The sequence below is a fragment of a genome, unplaced genomic scaffold (genome assembly GCF_019419815.1).
Source record: "Pyrus x bretschneideri cultivar Hongxiangsu unplaced genomic scaffold, Pyrus_bretschneideri_v1 Contig19, whole genome shotgun sequence".
NCBI classification, from domain to species: Eukaryota; Viridiplantae; Streptophyta; class Magnoliopsida; order Rosales; family Rosaceae; genus Pyrus; species Pyrus x bretschneideri.
The window spans coordinates 4,085,158-4,098,866 of record NW_025999490.1 but is presented as its reverse complement, the minus strand read 5'-3'; the positions used below and the strand labels follow the sequence as shown (position 1 = coordinate 4,098,866).

The window sequence follows — 13,709 nt, the reverse complement described above, 5'->3', positions numbered from 1 at the left end:
TATATATCACATATGTTGTTTCTTCACTGTACCAGATAATATACCGATTAAATGTCTCGTGGAGGTCATGTCAATGCATGCCATGTAAATGTTCATGGGCACCAATTTCTTTTACGGTGTTTATATCCTAAATGATCGATGCGTCTCTACACATGTTAGAGTCTATCTTACTAAAAGTAAATGAGGTATAGAGTAAGCTCATATTTGAATAAGAAAAATAGTTTTCGCACACTAACTATTAGTTATTTGTGTTATTAACTGATTCTCTTTTAATTAAATTCAATTCAAAAATAGGACGGGCGGAGGGGTTTTTGGGTTCAACGGTCTTTTCTTTTTCAAAAGAGGGTTGATGCTTCGCACACGACTGTTGACGAAAAGATAATCTCACCTATTCTATTTCTACAAAAGTTGAAAGAACAAAAAAAATTAACAGGATTAGAAAATATGCGCATAAATCACTTTTTTCTTCTTTAGTAAATAACAGGACATGTACTTGGTGAATAGGTAAGTTAAGCATTGGTGGCCTAATGAATTGTTGTTGGACTAAATTATACATGCAAGCAATAGTGGCTAATTATTAGGTTAAGGACGACCAATGGAGCCCCAAAAAAGATGTACATACTACATGCTTTTCATTCGTGGTTCGTTGGCCTTGGGGTTGCTTATTTTCTATTATGCAAGAAACTGTTGCCTATTACTCATCGAGGTAATACTAGTAAGATCATCTATTTAAATTATATTTTTTTAAATTATATGACGTAGTTGATGATTGAATTATTAGTTGAGTGTTGGATTAGCATGTTTCTTTCTTATTGATCCGGATTCTCTCATCTCTCATTTTCTCCCTCCCGTCCCATCCTATTTGGAGGGGAAAGAATCATGCTCTAATTCTTATTGATGACCCATCATATGATTTCAAAAAGTGGTATAAAAAATTGATCTATCTAGCATTATTTTTATCTGTTGATTATATATATTTTTTTTCCATTGATTATATTCGAAGGCACATATATGTGGGTGTGTGCATGCATGGAGTCGGAGAGGACCACTTTCGATCACGTTAGCATTTACTCCCGCGGGCCTAGGGTTTGCTTGTTACATTACTTTCATTTCTCTGATTCCCTACAAACAAACCACTACTTACATTATTTTTTCTTATTCATGAATCATAATACATAGCTTTTGTAAATTCTAATTGTTGTATGATCTATCTAACAATCAATATGTTTGCCACCCCATAATATACATGCGGGGAAAAGCTTTGTTAAAATGGTCCGAGTAAATTAGCTTCGAGTGTGATATTGAAGTCAGATCGATGCGACCACCAAATTACAAAATGCTCTATTTTGGGAGTGCAATCTGAGTGTCCTAAACAAGTTTTTCTCTGCATTGTGTGAGATCAAAATTGCGAGACATTATTTATTAAAAATTAGATAAACTTTGTTGTGTTGAATTTTGAGATTGCAGTATTTTTTTTAACAAGGTACATTACGATGAGTATTTCAATCTAAATTCAATATCTATAATTCTGGCCAAGATGTTGGTATTTCAAGTCCCTTAAATTAGCTAAACATGAATCAGCCTCACAACGTAAATTGAACGAAAATGGCGAAGCAAGGAGATTGAGAAGGGTACTGACTCACTGAGAACTTTATATACATTCTAATGTCAACCTCAGAGCAGCTGTAAGAGCTCAAACCTCCTCTCTCTCTCTCTCTCTCTCTCTCTCTCTCTCTCCAAAAGTGATCACTGCTGAAATCTAAGCAAGAAATTACAGTGACTTTACCTTCTCCGGCCTGCTCCTATATGCAGGTGAAGTCCTTTTTTTTTTTTGGCCAAAGCTCAAGTCACTGTTGCAACACGCACGAATAGCACTGCAACATTATGAGAAAATTACCGAAAAAAGGGATGAGAAGTTGGTTTTTTCTGGTCGAAAAGAGGAATAAGTTAGCAACTGTACAAACGCACAAAAACAAACGAGTTCCCGATTTTTATTCGTAGTCACTTTCCCTCCTTGCTATTTAACATTTTGAGCTTTTGATTTACTAAAACAAAGTATATATATGTTTATATGTATAATGAGTTTTCTATTCAATTGAGAATTCAATTTTTACGCAATAGCTTTGATAAAAATATAGCTAGCCTTACAATGTCGAGTCACATAGACTAGCCAAGCTAATCTTCAGGGTTGAGGAACTTCCAGATATTATTTAAGTCGTTAAGGTTAATTTAGTGGTAATGTTGATAGGAGTATGCTAAGTTTAGAATTAGAAACTCTGTAACAAAAAAAAAAACCAACTTATTCCTTTGATGGAGTTATAAACAACGAGATTATGGCGAGAAACAAAAGCAAGGGAGATACCGCGAGATTATGGCGAGAAACACCGTACAAAGCCGACCGTTGGAAGGGCCTGTGCAATTTCCAAACCCCAACCCCCAATCCCACGCGCCATTTTCCCAAATCCCCTCAGTAACTCATAAGATATTTCAAAATTTCCCCACCAAAAACCCTCCTCGCGCGTGAACTCCCTCTTTTTTAATTTATTAATTTTTGCTTCTATTTTTTTCCTACTTATTTTTTAAAATAAAAATTTTGGTCGCAAACTTCAAGTTGGAGGGTTTGAGCTTCACTCACTTTCTCCAACACAGAGAGACAAGGACGTTTTTGTAAGTAACCCCTTCACTCTGTGCTGGATTATGCAAGCTAATCACACACCCCAAATCCTTGAGAGAGGAACATCACACTTTTAGAGAGAGAGAGAGTGAGAGAAACAGGGAGTTGAGTGAAGGGGAGAGGGGGTTTTGCAATGGTTGCTGGGAAGGTGAGGGTGGCAATGGGGCTACAGAAATCGCCGGCGAATCCCAAACCGGAAACTCCTTCAAAGTCTCCGTTGCCGTCGTTGAGCTCTGGGAAGACACCCCAGAAGGGGGCGGTGTTCTCGCGCTCCTTTGGTGTATACTTTCCACGCTCCTCCGCGCAGGTGCAGCCTAAGCCGCCGGACGTGACGGAGCTGCTCCGACTGGTTGAGGAGCTCCGGGAGCGAGAGTCGAGGCTGAAGACGGAGCTTCTGGAGCACAAGCTCCTGAGAGAGTCGGTCGCCATCATCCCCGTCTTGGAGAACGAGATTATTAGCAAGAATGAGGAGATTGATAGAGCGTCGAAGCGGGTGGAGGAGCTGGCGGCGGAGAACGAGCGGCTGAGTAATCAGGTGGCGGAAGTAACGTCAGCGTTGGAGGAAGAGAGGAGGGGGAAAGAAGAGAAATTGAAGCGATTGGAGGCTGAAATTTCGGAGCTGAAGAAAACGACGTCGGATCGTATGATTAATTTCGAAAGCGACGAGCTTTCGTCGTCACAGAGATTTCAGGGACTGATGGAGATCACCGGAAGGTCGAATCTGATCAGAAATTTGAAGAGGGGAGTGAAATGCGCGGACATTCCGACGAATCCGGAGAATCAGAAGCTCGATGGCTCCGAGTCGAAGAGGGAAGAGCCGGAATCGGAGAGGCCGAGGCTCTCGCGGTGTAACTCGGAGGAGTTCGCCGAGTCGACTCTGGCTACCATCAGATCTCGCATCCCGAGGGTTCCTAAACCGCCGCCGAGACCGTCGACATCCAACGGTCAAAAGACTCAAAACAAGGCCTCAACAGAACAAGGTATTGCATTTCCACCACCGCCTCCGCCGCCACCAAGTCAGACAAAATCAGCACTCCCACCGCCACCTCCGCCTTCTAAGGCGGCTCCACCTCCACCTCCTCCGCCACCGAGAGGTATAAGGCCGGCGACGGCGAAGGTGAAGCGAGTGCCGGAGGTTGTCGAATTTTACCACTCTTTGATGCGAAGAGACTCTCGGAGGGAGTCGGGCAGCGGAGTCTCCGACGCAACGGGAACCGCCAATGCCCGCGACATGATCGGCGAGATCGAGAACCGGTCGGCTCACCTGCTCGCTGTAAGTTCCGGTACCTGGTGTGATTTCTGTAAATTACAATTTTGCCATTGGCTTCTAGGTTGTGTCAGTGACAGGTGGCCCTCGTATTTGTCTTATTATCTAGCTCTACGCTTTTTCCGTTGGATTTTATTGTTTGCTTGACAGACAAGACAGTTCGCAGATTCGAACTGCTTTTTTTTAGATGCCAAAAAGGGTGTAATTTTTGTAAAGTTTAGGGGCAAATGTTCATCGCTTGTCAAATTGACTTGTCTTTCGTATTTGCAGATAAAAACGGACGTAGAAATGCAGGGAGATTTCATTAGGTTTTTGATAAAAGAAGTTGAAAACGCAGCGTTTTCTGACATCAACGATGTGGTGCCTTTTGTGAAATGGCTGGATGATGAGCTCTCATACTTGGTAGCATTTCATTTTTTCCATTTAAAAAATCTGTTAATACCTTCTCTTAATCGAAAATCGGGGTTGCACACGTGGATTAGAGAAGTTAAGAATATCGTACTGTCAAAATAAAAAATAAACGTTCAAGCTGGGGTCTTGACATTGATTTTGTTTGTTTAGGTGGATGAAAGAGCTGTGCTGAAGCATTTTGACTGGCCGGAGCAGAAAGCCGATGCCCTGCGCGAAGCGGCATTTGGGTATTGTGACCTCAAGAAGCTTGAATCCGAGGCCTCGTCGTTCCCTGATCATTCTCGCCAGCCCTGCGGTCCAACCCTCAAAAAGATGCAGGCTTTGCTGGAAAAGTGAGTGGATTTCTTCATTTCTTGGTCTTGTCCTTCCAAATTGTAGCCATTTTAGCGTGGAGTTCTTATATGGTTGGTGTAATTTGAACAGATTGGAGCATGGTGTTTACAATCTCTCGCGGATGAGAGATTCCGCCACTAAAAGATACAAAGTTTTCCAAATTCCTACAAATTGGATGCTCGATTCTGAATTTGTAAGCCAGGTAATTCATTGTTCCAATCCCTCATGCTTGCAATGCATGCCAATTTTATGAGAACTTACATGCAATGAGAGAGCTAATTACATATCAGGAGAGAAAATTAAAATACATAATGATGCATGATTGACTTGAGATACCGTCACACTAGTAACATTCCAACTTCGTGGAAGTTTCTCTCTAAGTCTCATCTACACTCAATCACCCACTAGGTCATCTTTTACTATTGGCTATGGAGTTTTTGGTGGTGCTCTTTAATGACTCACATACTTGTAGATCTTGGCGATAATTGACTAATTGAGAAATCTTTTTGACACAGTCTACAATGCAATCTAAGCTTAGGGCTTAGGGGTCAAAAGATGGATAGATTTTTTAATGTGCCGATAACACAGTCTGGTGTATTATGTGTAATAATACATTGGTTGAAAACTTAATTACTTTGGTGTACCAAATCGTGTTCTAAGCATACTAAAAAATTTCTTCACAAGATGAAAGACATTAAAGTATGACCTAGATTTTTCCACATTTTCTAGTCCCACGCCTGCCTGCTGCATGCTCACATGTGAACTCCCTACAATATGTTTGTCTTCTTCACTTTTTATTTCGGAGTGGTTGGAAGGAGGAAAGAAGCAAGCAAGTAATAAGATTCTCCTCTTTTGACTTTATCGGAGTGAACAAGCTAATTAATTAATTGGGCTCTCTGATTTGTACATTATATTATGTTTTTGTCTCGAGACTGCCCCTCAATGTGATTGAATCCTCACTGTTGAATAGAATTGGATTGGATTTTCGAAGTCTTGAAAGGAAAATGATTTCCACACTTTTTGTATTTTTTTTGTATTTCGTGGTAATTTTTGTCACATGATTTTTTTATTTATTCAATTTAAAAGTCAAAAATAGAGAGGGGTGCGTGGAAAGAGAACAAGCTCCTTCTTCCAATCCCATAGAGAGGCCCGGAAGAATTGATTGAGTGGTGCGAAAATCATTTCCCCTGCGGGAATACACCACTTAAATGTTATGTTAGGCAGAAAAATTGAATGTTTCAAGAAGCAGATATAGGAACCCGAAATATGAATGTGATTTATAGTACACCAGCAAATGTTGTACTGACAATGTTGGTACATGTTCACAGATCAAGTTGGCATCGGTAAAATTGGCAATGAAGTACATGAAGAGAGTCTCTGCTGAGCTTGAAATTGTAGGTGGTGTTCCCGAAGAAGAAGAGCTGATAGTTCAAGGCGTTCGATTTGCCTTCCGCGTACATCAGGTAACTAAGAAACACTCACTTCAACAGCATCGATCATTTTACTGTGTCCTATGTTTCGCGTTCTTACGATGTGATTGTGATTATTCGCTGCAGTTTGCTGGAGGATTCGATGCAGAAACAATGAGAGCGTTCCAGGTGTTGAGAGATAAAGTGAGATCGTGCCATGTACAATGCCAGAACCAACAGCAGCAGAAAATCGTATGCCGATCTACGCCGTGCTAAATCTGTAGCGAGCTCAGCTACAGAAATTGCTCTAAGAGTTCTTTGTTGTAAAGGTAGAACTTCTATATGGTATAATTGCTCATCACCTACTCGGCTAGATTGGGTATCGGTTTAATATGTTCCATCCCATTCCGTCCCATCTACGTATCAAACGGTACCTAAGTTCACTAACATGTATAATAGCTTGTAATACAATGTAGTAATGCTACAACTTCGTCATCCTCTCAATCACGAATAACATCAACTTTATTCTTTTTATTTCAATACTTTGCGGTATATTAATGATTAAGATTCGATTCGGTTCGGTTTGGTTTTGAGAAGTTTCAATTCAAATGAAACTTAATTCGGCTTGACCTACACATGTGTGCTGTGTTGGACCGATTGTAAAGATGGATCTTACTTAATTTGGTGAACCATGCAAATTTTAGTTTAGATAAGTTGACCAAAGTAGTATATTTCTCTATACCATTAATACAATGAAGTAATGCTACAACTTCGTCATCCTCTCATTCAATCACGAATAACATCAACTTTATTCTTTTCATTTCAATACTTTGCGGTATATTAATGATTAACATTCCATTCGATTCGGTTTGGTTTTAAGAAGTTTCAACCCAAATGAAACTTAACTCAGCTTGACCTACATGTGTGTGATGTCCGATTTTAAACGGATCTTACTCAATTTGGTGAACAATGCAAATTTTAGTTTAGATAAGTTAACCAAAGTAGTATATTTCTCTATACCCAAGTTTGAACTCCAAAAGCCTCCCAAAGAATAATTAAATGTTGAACATCCTAGGTATAAAAATGAAGAAAAAAAAAAAAGTGTGCTCATGTTCCTTCCACCTTTTCATATAACCCGTCTTTATTATAGAAAAACAAACATATAATTGTGATGTTATCAACACTCCAAAAAACTCATTATGCACGCAGCAATGATGCTTATGCACCCTAATGCAATATCCATCCCCATTGACCCCCCTCCGTCTTAACAATTAATTATTTAATTCACTAACGCTTTCGTTCATCAAAATAAAAAACTTATGGCACACTAAATTTTTCATATTTAAAAAGAAAAATACATCTGATCAGGAATAAGACTGACGAATGTTACATGGTGAAAGCAGCAGTTTACATTGGGTTACTAGCTTCTTCTTTCCTCCACTTCCCCACCATAGTGGCTTTAAGGTTTGGTCCTTTTTTATCTTGTACTGACAACGAACCCTTCGAGGAGGATCATGGCTGGTGCATCAGTGTCTTCATCCATGAGAGGAAATGCAGGATCCATCAACATATCTTTGATTTTTTTCTGTACCGAGGGCTGTCTTCCTGTCATTTTTGTGGCTGATGATTATTTGGCGAATCGCCGAATGCTTGGTATTTCATGCTTATTTATATATGGAATTGAAGATATATGATGCTACCGACGATTTCTTCCAACAAAATCCTAAATTTGTGTTCATATTTGGTTGTCATCTGGTTTTTCTTTTTTTTTTTTTCTTTGAATCTCTGATCTCCATTTGGAACACACTGAAGTGTCTTGAAATCGCTTTAGCTTTTGGCTTGAATTGCAGATCGAAATACTGTGTTTCTGTTGCTCTTGTACCAGTATAGTATCTTTACACATTCAAGAGCTTTAAAGGAAATTATATTGATCACAATGCTGGAAATTTCCACATGTACATTTCTTCAATTAGATCACAGAGCAAATGAACAAGAAAGTTCGAACTAGTCAATAACTCTCTACGACTTGAATATTTTTTGCTTTCTGTAAGCACACTTACACCCTCATTTGGATTTCAATCTGTTCTTTGTCTATCTACGAACTCGAAACCATTCTTCTAGTTCGGTAAAACAATAGTTACAACTGATTTTGCCACCTTATTGTCGTTTACCAATCGATGTGAATATGAAAGAAAGGAAACTAGAGGAAATGATTTCCGCGCTGTCTTTTTCTCCCTCTTCAGTCCTCTTATTTCTAGCTGTTGGATTGATTAAATTCAAGGAGAATCAATGGGCAACAACAAAGAGAGGATTGAGGAAGGAGAAAATGTGAGCGCGCGAATCACTTCCCAAACTAAAAATGGTTGCTAACTGTTGCTCAGTGTTGAACTTCACAATTCACATGATGAGAGCTGCATATAGGAGTTGGTTCCAGGTATCAGGCAACCCGGGCAGGCACCAGTGGCTGCAGTCATTGCCCGAATGATCGCCGCTATAAGTTGAGGGATGAGCGTCCTTTCTCAACTGCGAGAGTGTTGTAATATCGAGCAAGTAAACCGGTTTCTTAATCGTGCTTAACACCTTATAGACAACAGCAGCAGATGGAGGTGCCCCTGCTGGGTAGGTTGATCCCGACAACGGTCCAAGTTCTCCTGAGCAAGTCTTCTTTGGCGAATTCCATTCTTTTCCCCTGGTAATTCAATACAATAACAACGTTGTTAATTATGATTAAAGTTGCATAATGGTAGTGCAGAATTGGCAATTCTTGACAAAATGCATTAATCTATATCTTACATTTGTTACATATTTTCAATTGTAATTGTTTAAGTTTAAGGATGTCTCTCACACTTCAATCGCAAAGATATTACGTAAACGAGATACTTATTCAAGTACATTTGCACGCATGCATCCAACTACATTCATCAAATATCTCATGTTATTATATTTGGGATAGGACTCTTACCCATTATGTGTTTTATCTCTTAAGATGAGTTGTCCTTTCTACATTTATTATTAAAACACATCTTTTGTCGGTGGGATTTATCTGATTGCATGCTTTCAAAATAAAACTATAGTTTATTTGGATGTTGAAATGGTTTGCTGTTCTTATCTTGTTTTAATCAGTACGGTGATCTTTGCCTATAATGAGATGTCAGGTCTTTGGAGAAAGTGTGCATGAATATTAGTTTTTTGACAAAATAATCGAAAGGTAGCAGCTTTGTGTTTTGAGCAAGAAAAATAATTTTTATACTGTTGCTATCTTGTGTTATAGACCGCATGTGTTTTTAAGAGAAAATATTATTTTTCATGCTGGTTTCATTTGAGTTTTTAATTGAATGTTAATTATGAAAATGTGCCTTGTGATTTTCGTAATTGATTGTTTTTCAACAAACACTTCATCATATATACATTATGCATGATCGAGTTAGTATCTTACAAAGTTCGAGGGAAAGATGATTGAAGACCGCATTAGTGACGTGTCACTTCAACTCGAAGGCTAAAGAAAGATCGAGTAGCAAAGCTGCCAGCTAGTATGGGTGTCTAGTTCATTAGTTTTTGTAAGTCTTTATGTATTCTTTCTTTCTTAATGCTTCATGGCTTGGTAGCCCAAGGATTTTCCCAGTGGTGGATTTTACCTCGTTAAATCCTACATCATATGTGCACTCTTTATATTTATGCAGAATATTTGTGTAGGATTTAGTTTGCATAACTGGTTAATTTAAATCATAGTTTGAATTAGTTTTTGCTTACTGATAATGTGTTGGAGAAATGCCCTGGAAGAAGACTTTGGTTCTTGAAGTATCAACATTTGAGTCAACCCATTTAGCCCATGTGGAAAGCCCCTTATAATATGCTGTCAAACGATCCATGTCTTTGTACAGTTTTGTCCCATCACGAAAATAATCAAATCTGCACAACAAAAGCCATCCAATACATAAAACATCAGATCAAATACAACATCTCGGACAAACAAAAGTTATGTTAAATCTTAGTCGCCCATCCGCAATGGGCCATGAGCCATTGGTGCATCCTTGATCATTCACTATCATTTTGGGACTTATAGTGCATAAGTGGCTCACATCCATCCACAATTCATAGCTCATTAATTTCAACAGGTACTGTAAGCCGTTAATACATTGTACGACTCAGAATGTTTGAACGACTCATAGTCATTCCCACATTGCCCACTTGCTCGAGTGTAGTGAGCTGTTATTGAATTGTGGGAAACCAATGACTAATAATCACTTAAAATTCATGAATGACTAGCAGTCACTCATAATCCACTCACCGACTCCCATTATGCATAAACAACTTAATAGTCATTCAGGTTCATCAACGATCAACAATCACTTGCATTAGCAACTTAAAAAAAAAGGTAATGGGTTGAAACGTACGGCTGAGAATTGCCGGTGTGGGTCCACCAATGCCAAGAGTTGAAGATCAGGACGTCCATCCCTTTCCATGCATTTCCGGCGTTGATGGAGTTTAGGTTTAGCACACGGCCAACCTTTTCTCTGACTATATCTACAAGGTATGGTGTCCGGAACATAAACAAAGTCACTCCATAGTCCTGCACATAATAACACAATTATAATTGGGATTAAAATTAAAATTTGTATGCCTGGGACTCTGTAATAATTAAACCATTAATTAAATTAATTAAATCATAAAGGTGGTGATAATACTACAAGAAGCTACCCACATGCATGCTTTAATTAAATTTAAATAGTTCTCACGATCATATTATTTCAACAAGGACAAATTATAAATTAAATTTTTGAAACCCCATTGCAGAAAGATTATTGAACAAAGCGGTCCATTACAGGTTGGTTGGTTGTTCATCACAGCCTGTAAACCTTCATGGCTTTTAATGATCTACGTGGAAATTAAATAATAATGTAGAAGAACATGAACAAAAAAAATACAAGAACACGATGAAAATTGAAGTCCTCATATAATTTATTTTTGTGGTGGGAGATCCCTCCTCTTTCCGACTTTCAGTTCTTGGCCTAGTAATTCAAGGGTATGAAATTATGTCTAGTGTCTAGCGAGTTATCCAACTCAAACAAAATGTGCCCGGAGTTTCATCTGATTGCATTTTCTAGTTCACTTTTATGGTTTTCTATATGCTTTTTCTATTTAGGTAGTGATTTTCAAACTTTCGTTTTTTCCCTTTCCACTCTTGCCTTTGATTCTCTTTTGAGTTGCTTAATTTGAATGTTGGAGAAAAAAACGGAAGGAGTATGTGTAGAGAAATTGTCTGTACGAAAACCGTTTCCCTTTCTTTTTCTTTACCTAGTCATAAACCAAGGGGAAAAATATAAATTTTATAACTTAGAGGACAATGGAGGGGGGTAAACAAAGGAGGACAAAGTCTGTCTTTTAACTTTTTTGTCTTCCCCACCCAACCCCACAACAATCTTTTATTGGTATCACCTATAGTTTGTTACAACAAGAACAACCTCTACTAGCCCATGTCTTTTCACTCCTTGCCCACACTAAACCAACAAAACTTGCAACAAATTGTCATTGTAAATGTAATTTAAATCAATCATGCACCGTTAAAATTTAAAAATCTTACAATAATTTAAATCAATCAGTTAAAAGTTTTAAATTTTTAACACGGTAGTATGTGATTGGCTTACGAATGTCCAAGTTTCTTCCTGAGTGCTATACAATTAAACAGATATATATATATATATATATATATATAAATGAATACAACAGTGGAGAACAGCAGAGTACGGAGAACTAACCTTCCAAAAATATTAAAAAATCGTAAAAAAGAGCACAACTTGTTGGAAAAAGAGACAAAGGGTCCAAGAGAAAAATATAATAATAAGGGAAGACAAATAATTACAAAGAGACAAACATGCACATAGAGAGAGAGAGAGAGAGAGAGGGAGAGGAGAGAGAAATAAAAAAGTGTGAAAAATCTCTCACCTCAAAGCTCACAGAATAGGCTTTTTTGAAGGTGGTCTTGGCATTTGGCACCGACGCATGTATCATACAAGACAACGATTCCCACATGTTTAGACTCAGTGAGTCGCCCACGAACATTATCTTTTTTCCCCTCCACCTCGTCAGAAAATCCACCCCATCAAACCTGTTTCAACAATAACAATAATAATTAAACAACTAATATTATTCTTTAAGCCAGGTTGTTAAACGTTAATCTACTGGTTTTTTTCCATTTAAGCAAAGCTCGGGTAATGGTTAGGAGGGCTAAAATTACCATCCGTGATTTGGTGGTGGCACGCGTTCGCTATCAGTTAAAGAAGATTAGTACTCATCATGGAGGAGTGTTATACGACGGTATTGAAGCGTTAATAACAGTTCTCGATTGTTTTAGAACAATAATTTTACAAAAATGATATCAAAAGGTCGTCATGCATAGAGAATTTATGATACCGACCAAACGTAGCATCAATGTGTACCTGGGCAAGTTACAGGAGTCAGGCTTCCAGGCATACTTGAGGAACTGCTTATCAGGTCTGCCATACTTGATGCAATCAAACTCAGGATCTATGAAGGGACAGCTGGCGGAATCATAGAGCGTGTAAGAAGCATCAAAAACCCAATTGCCTTGGAACAAATTGCAGCCGCTCACTTGCTTCCTGTGGACTCTCAAGCTGCTGCCATGGCTGTGTTCTGCTGCTTCTGCTTCCTCTGAGAAGAAGACCAGAACTTGAAGAGCTACAAGGCACAGCGGAGCTTGGAGCTTGAAACCCATTTGGGATTTTGAGAGAGAATGAAATGTGGGATGTGGGGTTTATTTTATAGTAAAATTTCAGACTTCAGGAAGCAGAGGTTTCGCTTCGGCTGTTCACATGGCTAGAGTTAGAGCCAGAGGATGTCAAATATTGAAGTTGATTGATATTCTCTTATGCAAAAGTATTTTACTTGACTGACATTGCAGATTACACGAAGTCACGCAATGTGTCGGTTATAATCATATATCAATCTCAAGTACTAATATTATATGTTATTGTACAGTATCGTAAATATCATACATCAATATCATCTATGTAAGTTAACTTGAGATCATAAATAAAAAAATATACCGCTAAAGTGTAGGTTAGTAATTTTTTACACAATCCGATAACCCAACATAAGAAGTACAAAACTAACAAATTTCTAGTCAATCTCATTAAACGACTCGAGTTGTTATTAGGTCATATGTTAACAATCTGTTAATGAGTTAGGTCGTTATCAAAATCACCCATTTAAGACTGTTAAGATATCGTTTTTAGATCTAGATATTAAGCACGATAATTTTTTGCATGACTCGTTAACCAGACATGACTATTAAAAATCGAGTCGTTATCGAGTCACCTGATAATAACACATTAAGATAACGAATTTGATACGACATTATTAAAATAGAACACGACAAATACAATCCGTTTGTCAAACCTACTAAAATGTAATACTAGTTGTTATTAAAATTGATTAATTTTTTTTATGTTATTTATTTTTATTTCTGAGATGAGTTGGGAAAAAGTTTGGAAGGATTCGAAAATAGTGGGTTTGGAGGGGTAGAATGGGTAGAGTATTTTAGCAGGGGAGTTGTTGGAATAAGAAAAGTTTCTTGAACATCCGATCGGTGATTGGT

The 13,709-nt window shown here is 38.2% G+C and overlaps 2 protein-coding genes across 3 annotated transcripts; one reads left to right on the top strand and one right to left on the bottom strand.

Moving 5' to 3' along the window:
• Positions 1 to 2,612: 2,612 nt before the first annotated feature.
• LOC103939936 (protein CHUP1, chloroplastic) lies at positions 2,613 to 6,634 on the top strand. 2 transcript variants are annotated; one of them, XM_009350056.3, is made up of 6 exons: positions 2,615 to 3,947; positions 4,212 to 4,343; positions 4,503 to 4,684; positions 4,776 to 4,887; positions 6,014 to 6,148; positions 6,242 to 6,634. In XM_009350056.3, exons 1-6 carry the CDS (start codon positions 2,808 to 2,810, stop codon positions 6,368 to 6,370), a joined length of 1,830 nt encoding a protein of 609 aa, XP_009348331.2. In that variant the 5' UTR covers positions 2,615 to 2,807; the 3' UTR covers positions 6,371 to 6,634. The 2 variants fall into 2 exon arrangements, with proteins under 2 accessions (XP_048438256.1, XP_009348331.2); XM_048582299.1 differs by lacking the exon at positions 4,212 to 4,343 and having other exon boundaries at positions 2,613 to 3,947.
• Positions 6,635 to 8,002: 1,368 nt separating this feature from the next.
• LOC103940028 (protein trichome birefringence-like 38) lies at positions 8,003 to 12,989 on the bottom strand. The gene is made up of 5 exons (XM_009350134.3): positions 12,532 to 12,989; positions 12,038 to 12,200; positions 10,489 to 10,664; positions 9,845 to 10,003; positions 8,003 to 8,783 (listed from the first exon to the last, which is right to left on the bottom strand). Exons 1-5 carry the CDS (start codon positions 12,825 to 12,827, stop codon positions 8,492 to 8,494), a joined length of 1,086 nt encoding a protein of 361 aa, XP_009348409.2. The 5' UTR covers positions 12,828 to 12,989; the 3' UTR covers positions 8,003 to 8,491.
• Between the last annotated feature and the right edge of the window lie 720 nt (positions 12,990 to 13,709).